Source organism: Anabas testudineus, chromosome 6, assembly GCF_900324465.2.
Source record: "Anabas testudineus chromosome 6, fAnaTes1.2, whole genome shotgun sequence".
NCBI classification, from domain to species: domain Eukaryota; kingdom Metazoa; phylum Chordata; class Actinopteri; order Anabantiformes; family Anabantidae; genus Anabas; species Anabas testudineus.
This window is the reverse complement of record NC_046615.1, coordinates 13,560,397-13,582,520: the sequence shown is the minus strand read 5'-3', so window position 1 is coordinate 13,582,520 and position 22,124 is coordinate 13,560,397. Positions and strand designations below refer to the sequence as shown.

Below are 22,124 nucleotides of genomic sequence, written 5' to 3'. Positions count from 1 at the left end.
GACAGTGGCATGTATGCCAAGAGAAACAGTGAGAAACAGCGTGAAAGTAGTATAGAGCACTGTGACAAAAATACCTGATTAGGTCTTGTGCACGAGTGTTGAAGGACTCTGTGGCAGAGTTCTTGACCTTGGCATCTGGGGAGGAAATCCACATGTTTTCGCCTTGTCCAGACTCAGAAATATGTGGCCACAGAGACCCCAGGATAGTAGCAATGGTCTGCAGCAGGCCTGTTGTCAAACCCTCAAAGACCTGTTTGTTCACACTGCGTCCAAAAATGGACTTGTCTTCATCTGGGACATATAGCTGTAGAAATGGAAAGAATTTAATGAAGAGAAAAAGACTTAGTAAAAAATGTTTCGCTTCTTGATAGTTTACTTTTATAAGGAAATTTATTATTAGGTTACATCCTTGCAAGATGAAGGTTCAAATATAAATTCTTTAGAAGAAATAAGAGTTAAGAGTGTAGTTACACAAGCATCATCATTTTTTGCATTTCCAGACAATCCTTATGAAACACCACAAGCAAGTTTAAAATATAGTCCTGCTGTTAAACCCAGAGAACGCTGCAAAGGTAAAACCCTTTCATTTGGTCTAATGGTTGGGGTGAATGCTGACAGCATAGGTAAATCCACCGACATTCTCCACAAATCTAATTAAAACTAGACATACTCATATGGCAGCACGACCCCCACTGCTGCACTTTATTGCTGACTCACATGCATACCAGAACACAGACATGCACATAAATACACACCAACTATTCAACACAATAACATTTGTAAAGTGTGTTTGAAAATATTATAAGATTACTGTCTGAGTTGTAAAGTAAATCACAACTCATCAGGGGTGTGTGGGAGCATGTGTAATTGTTGAGTCCAATTCTTAATCTGCATTGGACACATGGAGAACAGTTAGTTTGTCTCCTGCAATGCTGGTGGATATGTCAGTCAGCAGAGCAGCTGCTGGGATATGTTTTATATAAACTGAGGCATACAGGCTAACCTTTCCCTGTGTGCCCTAAGGAAATATGACTGCTTTGGATTGGAACTCTGTGCTGGAGAAGGAAGCCCCAGTAGAGTTCATGTATGTACTGCAACCCTGTGCCTTGTCCTGTCTGTGTTGTGAATGTAGGCGGCCCCAGTGAGCCGCAATCGTTAGATGTTTGGAGTGGGCCGATGTTTACAGTCCTTCGTATAGAGTGCTGAAGGATATAGGCTGACATGTCGCCGCAGTGCAGCCTGCCTGCCTGCCTGACTGACTGACTGACTGAGCTCTCACATTCCCTTGGTCAGGAGGCATCTGTGGAGAGGTTGGGCAATGGTTTGCTTACTTGCTAGCTTGTGTCTTAATTAACACTGTGGGAGCAGAACGTACACCAACCACACAGCAGAGATTTCTCTGCGTACACATATTTGTAAAGAAAGCAAACTTAGTAAAATATAAAGGCAACACTTATGTGTGGTTATGTCAGAAATATATATCCTATATGGTCTATATCTAAAGATACTTAGTATGTCTGGATCATTAAGTAAACTTTATCCAAATTTAATTCATGCTGGTAGCACAAACTAATTACAGAACTTTTGAATCTCAATGCGTCACTTGTGAAAGAAAATCTGTCTGTTAAGGCTAAGTAGGTCCTATTCATGTACTGGATCCATTAACTTACTGTTAATTGATGCATCAGCAGGTCCATGAGGAGTGCTATCTTGTTGCTAAACAGCACATATGAGCAGTTGAGTGGGCAGCAGGAACATGCCAGGTAGTAGGAATTTACAGCAGCACAGAGCGATCTAACACAGAAAGACAACAAACCATTATAAATCACGTTAAAACATACACACACACACCTCAAGACTCGCCGTTACTCCCCTTGAAATCCGTTGAAGAAACACTACTGCTGGGATGTAAATGTCTAGCCCTGGGCGCTGACTATCTGCAGTCATCAGGAAACCAAACACACTCTTCTCTATTTGTGGTTCCTTAAGGGTGTAGTTTGTCTTCGCAAGTCAAAAGCATATCTTACTGACAGCACAAGTAAGGAAGCTGATTTGGGGAATAAAACACTCATATCAGTAATTTATATGCAGACTCCCTTCACTACAGCCATGCTCAGGGGAGCTGAACACAAGCGCTGTCCCATCTTGGCTGAGATGGTTCAGCATTTCCGCTGTAGAGATAAAACTATTCCTCTCAGCAGCTCCTCACAGCCGCCAGTGCTGAGACAGCCAGCTCGCCTCTGTATTATGTCTGCTCTAAAACAAGCCACAGCGAAGATTAACGCTTCAGATAACTGACCAATCTTTCTGCTGTGACTACAACTCCCACTCAACCCCCGTTTCATCAGTTAATATTTTCTGACAACTGTATATTTTAGCCATTGGTGAAACAGCGTGTCCTATCTGCTTGCTGGAAGAATGGAATCTGCCTCTCCAATGCCTAAAGTAGGCCATGTTTATTTCAACTGGTAAACATTTTGATATCTACCGAAACCTTCGCATCTGCTGTGCGTTTTCAGTCAAACCACGCTGGCATAGTAAAGGAAAATAGATTAGGCTGAGGCAGAACCCAGTCTGTCAATAACTTTCTCTAGTCTTTACTTAGCATTTGCTAGTGGGCAGATCAGTCATTGTACCATTTCATTATCGACTCTGCAGTGCAAAGCTGTCAAAAATGGAATGTGGTGTTAATGTGAGAGGCACTATATTTTGAGTGACTGAACAGTGTCCAAATCTGGCATCTAAGCTCACTTTAGTCCACCTGAAAACAATAACAGAGCGCTTGAAAAAAATACCATAAAATGAGCTTTCATGTAAATTGCTACAGTACTGTAAGCCAGCTATACTGAGAGTAATTCTGTTAAAGCATTAAGACAGAAAAAGTTAAGCCATAATGGTTAAGTGCACTGACAGAGCAGCCTGTGTGGAGAAAGGGTTGAGGTAACATGAGATCCCAACCCAACTATGCTTTGTGTGCAGCCATGCAGCATCAAGACTCAGATTCTCCAGTGAACGTGGGACAAAGATCAGCTTCTAGGCAAATGCCAAAACAACAACAACTCAAAAACTTTTTCCTCAAGGTTAGATTCTGTTGTGGTACTTAAGATCATGTTCCTGTTGAGTAAAGTAGTGACAATAAGAATATCATACGACCTATCAGAAATAAAGTGACAAGGCAGGACAGATTTCATTACTGTCAAAGAGCACAGAAGAGCCAGATAAAAGGCCATCCTGATTAATGATAGCATTTAGGTTGCACCTGTGACAACTGAGATCTGAGACGAGGTGAAAGCTTCCTGGCAAAAAAAACAAAAAAACAAACCAAAAACAAAAAACCCACACCTAGATAACAGTAATGTCACTACTGCATACAGAGCAACCTCAGTCCTTCTTGGAATGCTGCCATACATGTCCTAAACTGTGTGTAATAGGATATTTAATCCCTTCTTCAAAACAGGAATGAAGAAGAACTCTGAGCTACCCGTAAACATTTAGAGAAGTTTTAGCTCAGCGAACTGGAGAGGCAAAGCTAAATTCCAGATTTTTGCTTTAAACTTCGTTAAACTGCTCCTGGGTTTGTTCAAAAGAACAAAGTATTACCATGTGAAGGAAATGCGCTTATAAAGACATGCTTAAACAAAAGTAAGCGAAAATAATGTATGAAATTATTTCATTTTGAGGAATCTGCGCTACATGTCATTTTTTTTCTGTCAGGCAGTAAATGCTAAAATGTTTTATTAAACTTTATCAAACCCATAATGAAAATATATAACAGTTGTGATCATTTGAATCCATTTTGCTTTTTTTGTATATCATGCTATGATTTCTGAGACTGTTCCCCTAGTCACATAATTTGACAGATAAGAAGCTTTCATCTTTATTATTTGGCCAATGTAAAATTGAAATTAGAAGAGAATATATTGTTCAAGTATAATGAATGCATTTGAACAAGTATTAGATTTTTTTCCTTTGCCTTACTAAGTAAAAATATATTTTACATTTTATTGCACAAAATTACAAGTGTTATATAAAACAGTGATATAACAGCTTTATAAAAATATAATTCAACGGACTGCTGTTGACCCGTCTAGCATATTCTAATTAAATGACTTCACTCCTGGCAAGACAGATCTGGCCCTCTGGCTTCAAAATCAACTCTCTCAACTGTTCATGTAATTAGCATGCAATTGCTTTGTAACACAGCTAATCAGGCTTGTCTTTGGTCATCTCTGAACAAATGAGGAGCCTGTCAAAAGCATGTTTGAGTTATGCCCTTACACCAGCCTGTACAATGAACCATCACAGTGATCTGTCTTTGGTTTCCTCCCACCTAATTGAGCTTGATGAGCGTGTCACCTGATAGCCTTCCCTCTATGGGAATCTCACTATCTCGGTGTCCCTCAGTGACAGCTTCAGTAAAAGATTTTGTGAAACAATTTGGTGAAGTGCCACACTGCTCTGTCTCATGTTGCACAAAAACTTTGTGGGGGCTGATGTATGCCAGTCAACATTCCTCCACCTATATCATAATGGAGTTCTCATTATGTTGCACAGATTGTGCTTTACATGTTCCCAACATGACCACAGACACAATCCATCTCCACCCACCTAGTGCATTATCTTGCTCGCACAATGTGGCTTTGAAAAATAAAAAAGTAATAAAGTCCAAATGCAACATGGTTTAACTGGTGCACTAAACTGTGCTGGTGCTGATATATATATAAAAAAAAAAAAAGGAGATTAAGAAAGAAAGTCAGAGCCAAATCATTAGCAATGTAATCTGCACACCTACACTGAACAGCTTAACCTCAGACAGCCCAGGAATACCATTTTACCTGTAATGCTATTCAGATCCATAGAGAAATGAGGCCAAGAGGTAGAGGGATGGAGCACACCTGATCCTGTCTCATCACCCTGCAGTCCTCTGGGGCTCTACTTGGGTGGCCAATAGGCCTATGCATTACAAAGTAGAAGGTCGATGGGGGTGTGGGGGCTGGGAGTGACCTTTGCCAGTTGCAATATTAAAATGGTCAAGGTTGGAAAAAAAAGACTTATCCACAATTTTACTAAAAAAGCACCCATAGTTTCCATGGGCTCACTCTACAGCTTCAGTAAAAAAGTAACTACTTTAAACAAGGCTTCCCAACCCAACCCGAGATATTCATTTTGTCGAAGTTTCAAGATTAAGCCATTTGTTATAATAAATGACTGGCTCTCAATTCAGCTGACAACAGGACAACGAGCATGTAAAAGGCTCTTTATGCTTTTTGTCACTGCCTTGGGTTATCAAACCAGAGATCTGTGCTCCTCAACCCAAGTCTCAGATTTCTTGCCCTCTCTGTGCGTTTCCTATGTGCACAGTCAAGCCTGACTGGAGCAATGCTGCAGAAATCTGACCAACTTCCAGATCAGGTAGAGTCCCTGCCACTTAAACAGGGTAAATTTGTGTTCAGGGGAAGAAAAAGAATCCTAAGCCAAAATAAAAGGTGAGGAGCAAATCCATTTCCTTGCGCTGTTAAACAATGCCTTCATTCACTGCCATTTAAATGACATTTAATTTGATTCTGCTGTTGATCTCTCCGATACCCTGAGTACTTCCAAGACATCTACTCTGGCTGCCGTGCCACGCTGGCCAGGTATGAACAGGGGGAAATCTGATGAGCCGTCACACAGCATCATGCACTGGAGCAAGAGTGTGTGCACCCTCACACACACACTCTCATGCTCACACGGTGGAAAACATCCTGAAATAAAACCACAGGTAGCAGGTCTGATTTCGCAGGATACACCAGGTCATGTGAGACAGAGGTGGAAATACAAATTGGCTTTAACACGCAGTGTCCTTCTCCCATCCCTGGAGATCACCTGTTTAAGTGTTTTTAAAAATCTATTGAAATGGTCAACATGCAATCAAAAAATTCAACTAGATGATGACTTTTCCAACTGAACGTCAGAGATGAGAGTCTCTAATGTCTTTCTAGAGCTGAGCAGGCATATAGAGCCGTGTGCTGAGACCATAGACAAATAGTAAATCAGTGTTTCTTCTCTTTCTCTAGTGACCTCCATTGGAAGGCAGCAGGATGAGCAAAAAGAGATGCCTCTTATCAATGATACTGATTTTGGGTTGAACTGTCACAGTGGAAAGACAAAAAGGATTCATCCTCACTAATTAATAAAATAAATCTCCCTTACTTCCTAAATAGTTTAGAACAAAAGAGCTTCTACAATAGTTTAAATGCAGAAGCTGCTGGTACAGTACATGTGATGTGTGTAATAGTTAATAATCTAAAAAAACTCAATGTTACATATGTAATTTTTTTTTTAAATCATGTCTTTGGGAATTTCTGCCTGTATTTGATTTAAGTGAAGAGGTAGACAGGAAACATGGGAAAAGAGAAGGGGGCCCAAGCAGAACTTAACGCAGGGACGCTGCCGTTAAGTTAAATGCACTCTAACTATTCGGTTACCGAAGCGCTCCACTTTTTAAATTTGATCTTTTAACCAAAAATGCAAATATTCAATTAAATATGAAGTCTATAGGAAATTGACTTTTTCTACTGCTTTTTGAAATTATAAAATAATGAATTCCGAAATTATCTGCATATTAACTGTAACTGCAGCCCTACCTATAAATAAAGAGGAATATATATTTTTTTTAAATTATGCTTGACAAATATTAAAGGTTTAAATAAATAAAGGCACCTGGATGTGAATTATTAAGCAAAAATAATTAATGTAATGCAAATGAAAACAAACATGTAGTAACATTTATTCATAAAAAAAAAAAAAAAACTATATGCAAACATTTGTGGTGTTATTGTCTGTTTTGTCAGATATCATCTCTCCAGGTGATGCCAATGACAGTGGCTGCAGTGACCACAGGGTTACACCAGGACATTAGCGGAGCCTCATAGGGGAATTAGCTCATTAATGTAATGGTAACAAGATGGAATCAGCCTCCCTGGGGAGAGATATGGCTGGAGCATCTCTGCAGCTGCCTTTTTTGGTAAATCACTCTGCTTATCTGGTAGGAGGAGGTGATCAATATGGCAGCATCACTGTAAACAGATAATGTAGCGCACTCTGGGGCTAGCATCTGTATGGCAGCCCATTAGGCCACACAGTCATTCAGATGACAGATAGTGATAAGTAGATACCGGGGCTGCGTCCTTGTGTTGCATCTTGACACCAGCTACTGACTACATTGACTGAGCTGCATTACAAGGTTAAAGGGTGACCTTTCTTGCATTTTACATGGTTTGAAAAACAGAACAAAAGGAAGTCGGATTTGTTTAATTAAAATTGTAGCTATTTAAATTGTTCATGGATTCATAAACATAAAAAGGTTTTCATAGATAGTGTAGTTTACCTACACTGTGCCCTATATTTTTGTTCTAATTTCTTTGTATATTAACAATAAAAAATCTTGATCTTTTTGTTAGTAAACCTTATTTTTGTTGTTTGTTTGTTTTTTTGTTTTTTTTTTTAAAGGTATGTTCTACAAGCTAGGGAACAAGCCATTCCACTCCACACTACAAAACAAACTGTGCACAGTATATGTTGTTGATTAATGTCTCCATAAGCCTGGATTGACATGTTTATCAGTGGTTTAACGCCAGTTCTCAGCTCTCAACTGGTGAAGCTCTCGAAGGCCCACCAGTATTAGCAGCACAAGAGCTTCATTATAAACAAGCTACTAGACTTTGGGCATACTGTGTCTCTATCACTGGGTTACTGGGTCACGTATGCTTGTGTAAAGCTTGCATACACAGAAACTTGTTTAACCATGTGCAATGTTTAGCATGAAAGAAGAGTTAATTCCTTTATAATTATTTATAACACTCTCCAGAGTTGGACTAGACTAGTGTACAGAGGATACAAACACATCAGCCTAATCTTCACCTCAAGATATCTTAAAAGCCAAACAGGTATTGTGTGCACTTAAGCTAGCACAACGTCCTGCACGGATGAGCAAACAAACTCTGCAAACAAACTCTTTGTGTAAGACGACAGTCTCTCCATTTAAGATAATAACATTTTTCCACTTCAGAAGTCTGCTTGAAATTCCCACAGATTACAATGATTGAGGGACAGAGAGTACAAAAAAATCAATATACATGTGATGCCCTTTAAAAGCCTTATAAATATAAGAAGCATTTGTCCATTAGCAGAGATTCAGAGACCAGTAAATGCTAATGAATGGGAGAGCAAGGCCATTCAAGTCCATTACAGAGTCCCACTAGTGACTACAGCAACCTCCCTGAGGTTATCTACTGGCAGGCCATGCAAACGCCAGACCCACAACTCAAAAATACTCTGCACTCTAAATGATAGATGGGACACATGTGCTTTTTGTGTTTCCAGAGAAAAGACACACAAATTGATTATGGAAATGGGAATGCTTTCCATTTCTAGAAGTCGAGCGCTGTTACTCATTACTACATTGTGGGAGTATTTATTGAGATGGAGCAACTATAAACAGTGATAAAGTAGGTTAGTTGAGATTAGCTTACTCACTTATTGCAATTGTAGAAACAATCACAAATACAGAATAAAGGTCAATGAAAGGATACAGTATAAGAGAAGTCAATGAAGAAACATTGTAACAGCTGTTTTAGGCCATGTGAATATCCGACTAAGTTCATTAAACTTCGCTCTGAAGCGTTTTTGTCATTTACGTACTGTGAACACAATCAGAAATGCAAAAAATAAAATCAGTTAATATTTACTCCCTGATCTTTTGCAACATTAATTACAGTGTTTACATTTTGCCAGTGATTAAAGTCCAAAGCAAGTTGTATAAACACCTTAATTAACATTGTTTTTTTTAATCTGTCCTGTGAAAACCATGTATACCTCCAACACGCTGTCTTTTAATGGGGAAAAAATATTTATCACCACATTTAGATTTACAATGGATAGATAATAAATATTAAAAAAATAAACCACTAGGAAAACTATTTTTGACATAATCTAAACCTGTTTTCCTAATCGTCAGCCTTCATAGGAGTTTGTACTTATTCTTATGCAAGACTGGTTGAGAACATCAAAAAGAACATTTGATAAACACCACTGATGAGCTATTATCCAAAGACTAATGTAGTCTAACTATTTTTAAGGGGAAAGTAACAAAAACAGAATGTGTATTTTCAGCGGGTTCATCAATCACGTACTGTTCATAGATGATTCATAAATGAAGGCCCACGGGGAATTTCTGTCATTGAAGAAGAAAATCACTCTAGACCTGTTCCAATCGTGACTATGACCCTAAATATAGACTTACACATACTCAACAAGATTACACTCACTCATGGCTAACATGGGCTCCACAACGTTGTCAGCATTTCTAACACAAAATCAAATTGTGCCAATCATAAGCTAAAGAGACAGCTCACCCTGCTGGCTTAAAACAGAAACTTTATTAAGTCACATTAATAAATAATGGGGCATAGCAATCGATTTATTGTATTGTATGAAATCCCAGGAAAAAACCTGAGCATATTTTCCACTCGTATGTATTCTTTATACATACGTATGTTATATTATGTAAATTATATTAGATATAACTAGATATTAAATTACAAAATATGAACAGAAATGTGTATTTATAAATGTGAATATTGCCGATGGTACTCACTTTAGAGGAATGCGAGGGACTGCAGTGGGTGTGGAAGCAGCAGTGACAACCTGCAGAATTTGCTCCAGAGCCGACAGGCCGCCGCCTACTTGGAAGGCCACTTGGTCTGCATTGTTCTGTTGAGGCGAGAACAGACAGAGAGGTACAGTCAAGGGACAACGAGCCACCGGCTGGACAGGGGATTACATGGCTCTCACCAGGGAGGGAACCTGTCTTTCTCCTACAGGGGCGAGGGATTGAAATCTGAAACAAAGTGATCCCTGAAGTATTCCTGTTTAATCTCAAAAGTGCACAACCTGACTCCGCCCCACGGCAGTCAAGTTTCAGTAGAAGGCAAATGCTCTGCAGGCTGCACACACAGCACACGGGTGGTCTCAGCGGCTGACCACAGACCGAGTGAAACTGAGAAAATGCCACCAGGCCAAACAAAGAAGAGCACAAACAGAGAACTTTAAATCGAAACAGCCAGTCAATCACTCTAATAAGGCAGTATGCACTAAAGAATAAATTATTATTATTACAATAAGCCGTGGTAATCTCACTAAACGCATCATCTGGCAGAAACTGAACAGTCTTACACCATTTATGCTTTTTATGCCCCCTGTGGTGATATGTTCTTTTTACATAAATAACAAACCCTCTTAACAAACCTTATTCTTTTGTTTTTGGCTGAGCAGGATATTCTTTATTAGCACTTAAGTGGAAAACTATGATTTGTGCGTACCAAGAACAATTTTACATTTACAAATGTGCCATACGGTATTAATGGAAGTTTAGAGCTATGAAAATGATAAACAAACAAACAAAACAAAACAAATAAAAGTGTAACCACAAGGACTGAGCAATTTATATTTAGTTTTTTCATTTTCCTTACAAAATAAAAAAAAGGCACAGAAATAAACTTGGCCAAAGAAAAGGTACATCATGCATTAGATTTATGAATTCACGTAAATAGTTAGGTCCTGCGCACCAGTGATGACAGACTAATTGGCACTACTTCTGCTCAGATTTACATGTAGTCATTTGGCAGAGGCTTTTATCTAAAGCGACTTACAAGCAAGGTACAAGGTATAAGGCAAAGGCAGTGTAAGTGGAAGGAGGTTCCTTCCTAAGGAGGTCGGCCACAGCTGGGACTTGAACCCCAGTCTGCCGCATGGAGAGCAGTGATGATGCTACTACAGTGTCTTATAAATCAACAGATACAGTACAAAGCCTGCAGCGAGCGCCAACTATCAGACATGTTTGTGCCTGGGTCGACAGGGAGGAAAGGCGCTCGAGGGGGCTGCTGATGGAGGGCCTTCTTCACATGACTGCAGAGGGCTGTGTTACACTGCAGGTCACTCCTCCACCTAATGAGGTTACAGGCTCCTCACTGCGGTGACGGCACTAAAATCCTGCCACTTCACAGCGCTTTTGTTCTGCAGATGGGAAGTTGCCAACAAGCCTGAACACATTGAGAGAGAAGCGCTTTACCAAATTACAGATAAGCTCTTCATGTGTCATTCATCCCCGATGCTAAGGTAACTGTTCCTCCGAACTGGTGGTAGACACGTACAGAAAACTGAATAATCATTTAAGGTTTGAAAGAATACACACCAAAGACCCTTTGCCTTTAACATAATAAGAAATGTCTCAAAGAAAATCTCACGATTCTAAGCAGCACTGGTAAAAAGACTTAATTCTAACGTCCTTTCTGCAAGTTGCCAGCAGTTTCCCTCCCTAATCAACTGGGTTTCAGTCACTACGCTGTGCTTAACCCCTTTCTTAACGCACCCATCAACACACGTAGCTAAAAGCTTCTAAGAGTAAATGAGAAAAGGCAGCTCTTTCATAGCAGCTTATCAAATGGTATTAAAGAAGGTAACGGAGACCTGCCCAGTCCTGGCTGTCTCATGTGAAAACCAGACAGGAGTTGCTTGGCTAGTCCTCGGCTTTTTTGCTCCGTTGACAGATTTATCTGTTGTGATGATGGAACAATACGAGTGAAAAGGACTTACTTCAAACTACCTGACATACTATGTTTAGGAGTTCTGCACATGCAACGGTAAACAGAAAACAAAGAGGCACTAAAATAACATTTCACCAAAAACATAACGTTTAAATGGTTTGTTTCACATAAGAGCTCTGTGGTCTGCATGTTCATATGTGGGTTGTGCAAAGTCGTTGACTTTCTAAGGTAATTAAACAAGCTTCTGGTGATGGTATGCATCTCTTCTACAACCTTAACAGCCTGTTAAGGCTAACAGAAATAATATTTGCATGTAACTACAGGGACAGTTTATGTATTGTGCTAAGGTGAATTTGCCTATAAACCAAACTGTCTAATTTTTACTTCCTCACCACAAGACGTGACACCATGAGGACCCAACAGAAGTTGAAATGTTGTGGGGCTGACTTGACACCTGACAAGCTATAAAATGTAAGTAACACAAACATTATGTTGTTCTGGAGCATTTTATTGCCAAGTTAGCACTATGATTCAAGGCATCACAACAGAGGGGAACTTTGTTTACTGAAGGTTTGCCATGTACATTTTGTACAAACATCTGCGGTCATGATGATGGCACCCACCGACTTTTCCTGTGAACGTGGTGATCTCTATTACTGTCATACACCAGCCCAATATAAAATCAGCATGTGAGCATTGTCATTGTGTCATTCTGCAGATTAGCACACTAACATAAGCATTCATGTCAAAGCACTCCTGTCTTTAAGCACAGACTCACAGATGCCAACACCACTGTAGATTTAATCTTTTTGCTCTTTTGCCTACCACTGCACAAAGACAATTTACTATTCACGAAGGGTTCTACATAGCATGCTATAATGTCTTCTGGGGTCTGAGAATGCACTCAGCTGAAATACTAATTAGTCTTTTAATGTAAGCCAACTGTTCTTATGCTTTGTGCCAAGTTAGACTAAACTCACAAAACTGCATATTTCCCCAAATGAGTGTGTTCCTTTACGTTCCAATCTGTCTGTGCCTTGTCACAATCCAGCAGAAGTTACAACAAAACACAGTGACGGGACGATAAACCAATTTTCACTTTAAAAAAGAAAGACAGGATTGGAGGGGGATGTGGGGTTAAAGCGTTGGAACAATGGCAGGAAGGATAACTCCTGAATAATACAACAGGGGGGATCTTATCTTATCCAATTAGCAATTATTGTCCAGGGTGATCATTGTTGTGCCTGCTGATCAGAAGGCCAAAGCAGCTGGCGATTCCTGCCACTGTGTCCGCAGACCAGCAGACCAGCAGACCAGCCAGATTGCACTGTAGCCTCCTCCCACCACACACTTTAATTAAAGCAGAGAGGAGGGCACAGCCTCAGTCTTCCTGTCCCACCAACAGATGGACAACAACTGGCAGAGTTCATTAATGACTGGCCCCAACTTTGATCTGCACTCTCAACCCATGAATGCACTTCTTCACAACTAAAATCTAACAAAAACTGAGACAGGGATAGAGTATGACAGATCACCCTCTCCTTACATGGATTTCATTAATATACAGTCTTATAGAAAACCCTGAAAGTTGTAAACAGAGCTCTGTAGGGCAAGTCAACTATAAACCACAACATGGCTACAGGAGTAAACATCTTAAAGTTGAGTATAAACTTGTGTGTTTACAAGACATAATGGCATATGATTTAGCAAATTATGAGTGCAGGACGAACATGGAAATGGGTAATTCTACAAACTATGTTTATTCTATAAAATGAGCCAAGATTAATCAAAGGCCAGTGTGGCTCAAAATAAAACCTGCCACAGAAACCACAGACAACCTCCAGTTGTAACAAACACCACTAAGTTTAAAACCATTTCATTCCCTATTGTACTTGTGGTGAGAAAATACAAATGAGGCTGTTTAATAATATAATAACATTAGTGTAGAAACCAAATGAAACTTTTTTTTATATTTATTTCAGCTACTACTACACTAACCACTGCTTTTTAAGTTGACAAGGACTATTACTGAAACATAGGTTTTTGTAACTCTTGACATTGTGAACACTTGCAACAGTACAACATAGTTAGCCTTTACCTCAAGAGTGGAAAAACATTTATCAGATGGAAAATTTCAAAACTGAACTTAATAGCATGCAGCTCACTTTTGCCGTCTTTGCAGCTGGTAGTCTGGGCTGTATCTGTCAGTCTGCTGGAGGCCCAAGCAAGAAGCCCTGTTAACCTGACATTGTGCCCTTCACCCCACCCCCCTTCCCATGACCCCAACACAGCTCCCACCAGCCCTGCTGCTCGGCCCAACCAGGTTCTGACAGCTGGCAAATGAAAATGTAAATACAGTCTGCAGTCTCAGAGCACCATGTTCCTGACAGTTTACCTGTCATACTTTGTCATACAAATTACTAGACAGGCTTTAATTAAAGAGTGGTAAACACTATGGGCAGTATAAAAATGCAAGTGTTTAATAATAAGGCATGCATGCAGAAAAATGCAGCACATTAGGGAAAATTGCTCTTCTCAATCACCCGAAGGAAAGAAAAAAATTAAGTTTGACACAAAATAAACCATTAGAAGCCACAGAGGGAGAAACATGTAGGGGTCAGAGACTAGATGTAGTCTAGAAAGCAGGCAGGAGTGAAGGGTGGGGGGTGGGACGCAAACAGCAGTGCAAGAGGGGATTGTTGGGTGTTGTCTAAAAAATTAGCAGAGAAAGTGGAGACTGAATCAGATACGGGAGACAAAAACAAATCTCTAGGTGAGCCAGTGACATGAGAGATGCCTGTTAGGTCAAAAAAAAAAAAAAAAAAAAAAATCTAAATGGTCCCGTCTTGAAGTGACTCAGGGGCCAGACAGCCATGCTCACGGAGACTCTATTTATTTGACTTTGTCCAGGGATTAGAGAGGGAAGTGCTCCCCCATCTGCCTCACTGACCAATCACACGCTCTGTACAGCTTTGAGTGGATGGTTTCTGTGAGAAGCGATGGGAAGCAGAATCTGATAGAACTGAAGATGTCCTTTTAAACTGATGCCAAAGACAAAGCCCAAACACCCAAACAAAGTTGCTGATCTACCCACGACACCAGTGTTAAGTAGAACACGTCTATTGTAGCCCATTGACCCCTGACCTCCCAATGGGAGTATGGGGAGCTGATGGGAGGAGCACTCATGTAGTGACAGCTTGTGAGCTACTCACATCACACTGGTCTCCTCCTCTCTCCTTACAGGATGCTGTGCCACCCACCTCAACCACTTCTTCCTTTGCCTCTCTGGGGAAATTCAGTAATAGCCTCACCAGCCGTCCCTCTCGTTGCTGATGGGACACCATTATGTCTCTATCCTCACGCTTACAGGCACACACAGTGGGATGATATGATGTCTAAAACCACAACTTGGCACAAAATTTATGTCTCATTACAGGAAGTGGGCTGTATATTGTCCTCATCATAAACATGATGGCAGGTGCTTTAGTTCCTCCTCTCAGACTCAAATTGATTTGAGTTTTACTATTTAAAAAAAAAAAAAAAAAAAAAAAAAAAAACGCAGCTAAACCTAGCAGAAGGTTTATCTAGCAGAAGATTATCTTATGATGAAAGGTGGTTCATCATAAGATAATCATGCATATTGATACAGAATTTATATATATAAAATAGCTCAAAATATATTTCTTTTTATCTTTCTCTCTTTTCTTTGTGCATCATTGGCATTTCATCTGGAAATCCAATTTACCATTGTCTAAACCAGTGACATCTGAGTCGTGTAAGCCACAGACACAAGACAATGATTGCTCTCGTGCTAGGAAGCTCCTCTATTGGTACCATGTGCACAATGAAAACACAGCTAATCTGGTCTTCATTAGCCAATAACCAAAGGCAAGTTGCTTTGGCGTAAGTAATACTCTATACTGAGAGGGTGAGACTGATGGAGCCAAAGCCAAACACAACTTACCACTAAAAAGACATGCCAAAGGGCTGGCATGACCTTTGCACTGCTGCAGACTGTTGAATCATAAGCAAAGCAACAAAGCAGGAGACTAGTATTCTGTCCACCCAAAACGCTGTAACCGATATATGCCGTGTGTATAGCAACAGCAATGTGTTATAAACCCAAGAAAAGACACACACACACACACACACACACACACACACACACACACACACACAGAGTTGTATCTATGTGATTCCTCTGGTGCTCTACCTGTTTCTCTAGGATGCGAGAGATCTCTCCGAGAGTTCTGTCCAGACCAGACACTTTGTTGTTGGCCCACTGGCCGCTGTCCTGGCCCTGCAGCTGCTTCAACAGGTCTTTCACCAAGCGCTGCAACCTGAACATAACAAAGCCAAATGTGATCATGAATCTGTTTACAAGCCATCTTTCCATGCTTCCTTAGCCAAGTGCAATCCAACAGATTAGAGCTAAAACACTTAATTGGGTGATAACCAGCTGATGCAGGCGCTGAACCTGACAAGTGAAGACTGGCTGCTTTTCTTAGCTTTTTATAATTTGTAAACTTCATATATTTGGCTTTTGGACTGATGATCTGACAAAACAATGTAAAGAGAGTATTTAATTAATCTACTACAAAAATGTACCTGCAATGATACTGATAACTGGTTTATACAGTAGTTCTGCTGTTTAGGAAAATGTGATTTTTCACAAATTTCTGGTATGAATTAATCCATCTTGTTTAATGATTTAATAATTTTAGATTAAATTATTGAGGGAAATAGCAGCAAATAAAGTAATTAGGAACATACCGTTTCTAGCTGCACAGTGTCACAGTTTTATAGTCAGTAAAACATTTAAAAACAATAATAAAAAAAAAAAAATACAAAATTAGGAAAACAGCAAATTATTATTAAGGAAAACACTTACTTGGCCTTATATGGGGAGTCGGGGACCTGCGTCTTTGCCTCCATTGATGTCTCATATTCCTTTGCCCTGTAGAGGTAGAAGAAGGAAAACGTATGAATTCATGCAAAAAGTGTTCGGCCTGTCAGCAAAGAACACAACGAACGAACATGTAAAAAGAGAGAAAAAGTTCAAGCCGAGTCTGTTTATTTGGCCTGTCAGCCACTCACCAAGTCTAAAATAATCAGACATTGGTTCTGTGGGGACGAGTGCTTTGCTGCCATCGACTCATATCCTAGACTTAATTATATGTTTAAATCCTCTTGTCTTTAAGTCATTTTAACAAGGGAGGCTCAAATTTTACTTCACTAATTGTCAAATAAACAGTTAATGAAGTTACAAGCAACATAAGCAGTGTTTTGAATGTATGAGCTCCTGAAAGGTCATGGTCAATAGGGGACTGGCATCTCTGTGGCATTCCCAGGCAGACTGTGTATATGAATTTGTATGTGTGTGCGTGTGTGTGTAATTGAGAGGGGAGTTCTGTCAATCAGACATTCCCAGACATGATAAGTAACTATTGATCAGAGTTAGACACATGGTTTTCCGGTTACCCATCCCCGCACTGATAGAATCAAATGCTTCTTGGAAGACAACAGGTAAATTTGTCCCGGAAGATCAGAACTGGACAAAACAAAGCCTGATCTTTTGTTCACAATCTCTTGTATTCAAGGGCAGTCATCTAATAGTTATTGATAAATCACCTTACAGCAGGACTAGGACACTGTGATATAAAAAACCTTCCCACTGTTCCCCCGGTTATTAAATTCTGGCAAAAATATAATAATTACAATTTTTTTAATTGCTTATTTAATCTATGCTGTGAACCGTTACAAAACCCTAATAAAATAAAATAAAATATATCAAATTAAATTAAAATCAGCTGTGTCTGGTGACAGTATACATTTATCATATCATCAATTTTAATTCTAGTTGTATTTTCTGTGTCCTGTGAGAAGGATAAATAAGAGTACAGACTTGCTTTGAGAAGGATTTGAACTATGTGTCATCTTTGTCATTCCTAATATTACAATAATCATTTCCAATAGGTTCATAGCTAAGCAAATTAGGAGCACTTCCTGAGCAATTAATTACTGTCAGAAGCAGCTTATGCGAAACGGGCCTCAGGCAATTAAAAAGATCAGCAATAAGGGAGAAAGCACAAATCTATAGTTTGTGACTATGCAGTTCATAACATAACTGAGTTTCTTATACCACTATTTCTTTTTAAAGAGGCATACTTTATGTTGTAAAACACAGTCAAACCATGATGTACACAACACAGACCTATAATATAAATCTAGACATAGCTTCAATTACAATAAGAAAAAGCAGAACTCTACTATGAAGAACTCTATGCACTTTAAAACAGCTTACATGGTCATTGTTAAGAATTTAATTAATCTATAACTGCGGACTGATTAAACTGAGTCACAGCCGTACTTACCAGCTAATACTTTATTACATACCGGTACTCTTTTTAGAAAAGCCTTTGTATACACACACACACACCACCAGCTGAAGTCTACATACAGATACAATAACAGTGGCTACTCTGTGAAACACAAACAACTCAGCTCATACCAGAGCATGAATGGAGACTTAGGTTTCTATGAATGCACCTCGATTCTGAACTTGAAGTAAATTTTATGCTTTATTTTATCTTTTTCTTTCCTAAACACTTCCAACACTCTACACTGAGTTATGAACATGGTCGCATGTTGGCCTTCTGTAAAGTCTGGTGAGAACCACTCACATTTTACGGACACCTTACGGTGTTCCAATAAAACGGTTCATTTCCACTCTGCTGTGAAGCGGCCTCACCTTTAAGTTTACTCGGGCTCTGTGTTATTTATGACCTCTGAAGTCCTGCTGCTTTTGAGTGCTAGTCTCAGCAGGGCTGGTACAGGAGTGACAGTGAACAGAGACGGATCATGTTGTCACTTTGTCTGTACCGCTGAGCCTCACAAAGCTAACAGCAGCGACACTATAGCAAAATGCATCTTTCAGTCTGAATCTGCCTCCTATTATTTTAGTAAGATAAATACTTTCTCCTGCAAAGCATAAGAGTGAACTTTCTATTTTTATCTCTTTTTGGTTGGAGACTCGATTAGAGTGATTAAGTGTTTAAAAATTGTATGTGTCTTGTCCACAAACCTTTATGCTTATTAATGATAATCCCAATAATTTTTGCTAGGTTAGTGAAACATTTTTAATTTGAGTAATTTCTCTGGGATTCCATAGCATCCTGAAAACAAGTTCTCATGTATAAATATTCTAATTTCAATACAAAGTAAGTGAAACTTTGAGAAATTAGATTAAAGCCAGGTAAACAAGTATCTGTGGTGTTTGTTAGCACTGCATGTAGTTTGCTCCACGTTTATAACATTTAGATAGAGATTCATAATATACTGCAAAAAATAAAACTAACTAACTAAAAAGTTAAAGTTTTTATAAGGTTCTCGACCAGTTTTTTTTTTTGTTTGTTTTTTGTCTTTCTTTTGTTTTTAAATCAGTGAATTTTAAAATTCTAATCCAGGTCCTGTTAAGTGATTTAGCAGATTTTGCTCTTCTTAGCTTACCTTTTATTTCTAGTAGAAAAAAAATATATAGAAGCCACTTGCTTTATGTCACTTTGACTATTTTTAATATGCAATGCATATGTTACCAACTTATATGCGATTTGCTATAAAAAAAATTAAATATAACGTAAATCATGATTGAGGTGATAACATAGTCTCCTGTTGTGATGGCCAGTTAAATAAATTGAGCTCAGGTCTAGGTTCTGTCACACAGCGGCTCTCCCTCCTATTTGTTGATTACTATTGATTTTCTTTGATACTTCATTTGAAAATCAATAACTCAGAAGAAGAAAAACAGGCATTGCTCATACATACTTTAACATACATCCTGTGCACCGAGCGAGACTTGGCAATGCCAAGGCATCAATTTGAAAAGGACACTTCACAGGTGACAGCTGATGTCCTACAGATCGATTAGTAGATTTTTTTTCCCTCCAATGACAGAAAGTGGTCTTAAATTAAGCTCATCACTGTTACCTTATGGACAGTCAGGATGCACGTAAGATTCGCTTTCTAGCTTCTTGTCAATCATAAAATGAAAGACTATTGACAAAGTTTGGTTTTCCGAGAATAATGACACAAATAAGACAAAAAGAAAAAAGGAGGATTTACCTGGAGTTCATCCTGGCGCGGAGCTTCTTTGCTTTCTTCCGTGCTTTTTGTCGCTCTTCTCCATCCTTTGTGCTCTCAGAAGAAACAGAGCTGTCGGTCACTATATCCACAATGTATTTCTTCAAGGAAAGATGCTCCTAAGAGTAGACAAAAACAACACATGAAAGATACTGCTGGCAAGTGAAATACTAGCAACAAACATTATTAAAATAGCAACTGTGTATTTTGGTCACCAAAAAAAAAAAAAAAAACAGAATATTGTGAATTAATAGTAGAATCACAAAAGGAAAAAAGGGCAATATAATACTGTAATTTACTGTGGCGAAGCTACTAGTGTGAATTGTTGAGGTTGTTCACATTAAAGAAAGCACTGAATTTATTATGTAACATGGAGATCTACACCTCTCAGTAACACCACTGTATCCTGTAATTATCTACAATCTTTTGCAGCCAACCATCTATGGACATGCTAAAGGGCTGGAGGTGTTGCTTCCTGTCTGGCCCTGTCAGATGATTCTGATATTACCACCAGGAGACAGGGGAATGTAACCCAATTTGAACAACATGATGCATGTGCAAGAAACCAATTACCCAATTATGCTGTCATCCAGCACCCCAGAGGATAGGATGGCCTCACAGATAAAGGGTTTCCATTTAACAGTCAAGCAAAATCCATGTGTGGGATGCTATACCCTTTGGTCACAAGGTTTGTCAGTACACCTGCTGTCTGAATAGAGGTTTTCACCTTAGGCTGTTGTAAAAACAGGTGTCCTTACGTGGGCTAAAGTGTGCAAAAGTAAATTAGTGTCACAGATTAATGGACTGAATTGTTACCATTTTGGCTGTAAAAATCCATTTTCCATAGGAGCTTTTTAATATGAGCAATATATAGAAAATCTGTCAAATCTGACCATAGCGTCCCAACATTAATGATCCTAATGATGAAAAAAAATTTGCCAAGGAATGTTTAACTCCAAAATTTAAGCCAGACTGTTGCACATTTAGTAATAAATAATCAGTGTTACAGAGAAAATGTAACATTTGGAGAACACTTTTAAGGCATTTTAATCTTAATCACATAATTTACTTATGAATTAGTTGGCAAATCATCGAAATAGATGATGACTTTTTTTTAAGAATCTAAAAGCAACAAGTAAAATAGGAGAAAGGGGGCAATAATAATCTTGGAAATTAAATGTGTACAGCATGCAAGAGTATTACATTTCTCAGGAAGGGTGTATGTGTCTTTTTTTGTATGTGCGTACCTCTACCCTCTACCCCTTGATACTACGGGTCAGTCATAACTCACCACTGTAGGTGATCCTCGCTTCGGAGGCAGCTGTTTAGTAATCTCTGTGAGAGGTTATTGAGGACAGTAGCCACTCACTTAATGGAATTGTTTCAGTAAGGCATCAAAAACTAAATCACAGTAAACATAAAAAGTACCTGGAAGTTGAAACTATCAAACAGTGTGTGAACCTTTAGCAAATACAAATATGACAACATCCCATTTCCAGTTCCTAGGATGCTTGTCTGAATGGAAGTCGTGTAGACTTTGAGGGTTTGAGACAATCAAGCTTGTGATGACAGACAGATGTCTACCACTGAACCACTATAACAAAGCAGCAAAGACGCTGACCTAAGGGCATTGCTACTACACAATAACACAGACTGCCTCTGGTGGGAGTAATGCAATACCACTCTAAACATCTCTCATTTTCCCTGACACAAAAAGACCTATCAGAGATCTAAAAGACAGCCCACACAAATGCAGACTCTATTGGATATGTTCATCCTCTGCCTCTTTTGTCACATCCAGTACAAAGGGCTGAAAGCTAGGCTTTCCATTTAGTGTGAAACATGCTGTACTTCATGTTGATAACTAGGTAAGATATGATACGACACTCGATTGAGTTACCATCGCTACAGTGGTTTACATGATGTGTATTGACTTCTATGACATTTAAGGAGTGGACAATTCACACAAAAACAAAACAACAAACAAACAAAACAAAAACAGAACACTGGATCTCTTATTTGACAGGAGCTTCAATGTTGTAACGAAATGACTGTCAAAACAGCGTGGGGAGGCAGAGGCTCGCTTCAGCTGGCAGCCTGGATATTTCATCAAGGTTCTCAATTTGTCTTCATTACAGCTTCAATGACAAAAACCTTTAGGACTGTTCAGTGTATTTGGGAGGTCAGCTCTGCTACACTTTGTAGCTTGGGGAATCCCTCTTCTGGCTATGCTTGACAAACACTCAAGACAAGAAGAACAGAACAGTTCCTTCTATGACAAACCAAATTATTTTTTAAGCTGATGTATCTAAAGGTGGTCAGTTGCAGGTGGATTTTCGTAGCTTGAATTCAGTCTGTAATTAACTTATCATTATAATGTTTTATACTATTTATAGTATT

The 22,124-nt window shown here is 39.1% G+C and overlaps 1 protein-coding gene across 1 annotated transcript in view; it reads right to left on the bottom strand.

The window, feature by feature from the left end:
* scaper (S-phase cyclin A-associated protein in the ER) overlaps window positions 1-22,124 on the bottom strand; it is a 53,056-nt gene that overhangs the window by 12,293 nt on the left and 18,639 nt on the right. Inside the window, exons 20-25 of the mRNA XM_026365747.1 lie at window positions 19,707-19,843; window positions 16,477-16,542; window positions 15,799-15,925; window positions 9,638-9,753; window positions 1,671-1,794; window positions 75-304 (exon numbers count right to left, since the gene is read on the bottom strand). Of these exons, the coding sequence (XP_026221532.1) occupies window positions 75-304; window positions 1,671-1,794; window positions 9,638-9,753; window positions 15,799-15,925; window positions 16,477-16,542; window positions 19,707-19,843 (800 nt within the window). The remainder of the gene's footprint in view (window positions 1-74; window positions 305-1,670; window positions 1,795-9,637; window positions 9,754-15,798; window positions 15,926-16,476; window positions 16,543-19,706; window positions 19,844-22,124) is intronic.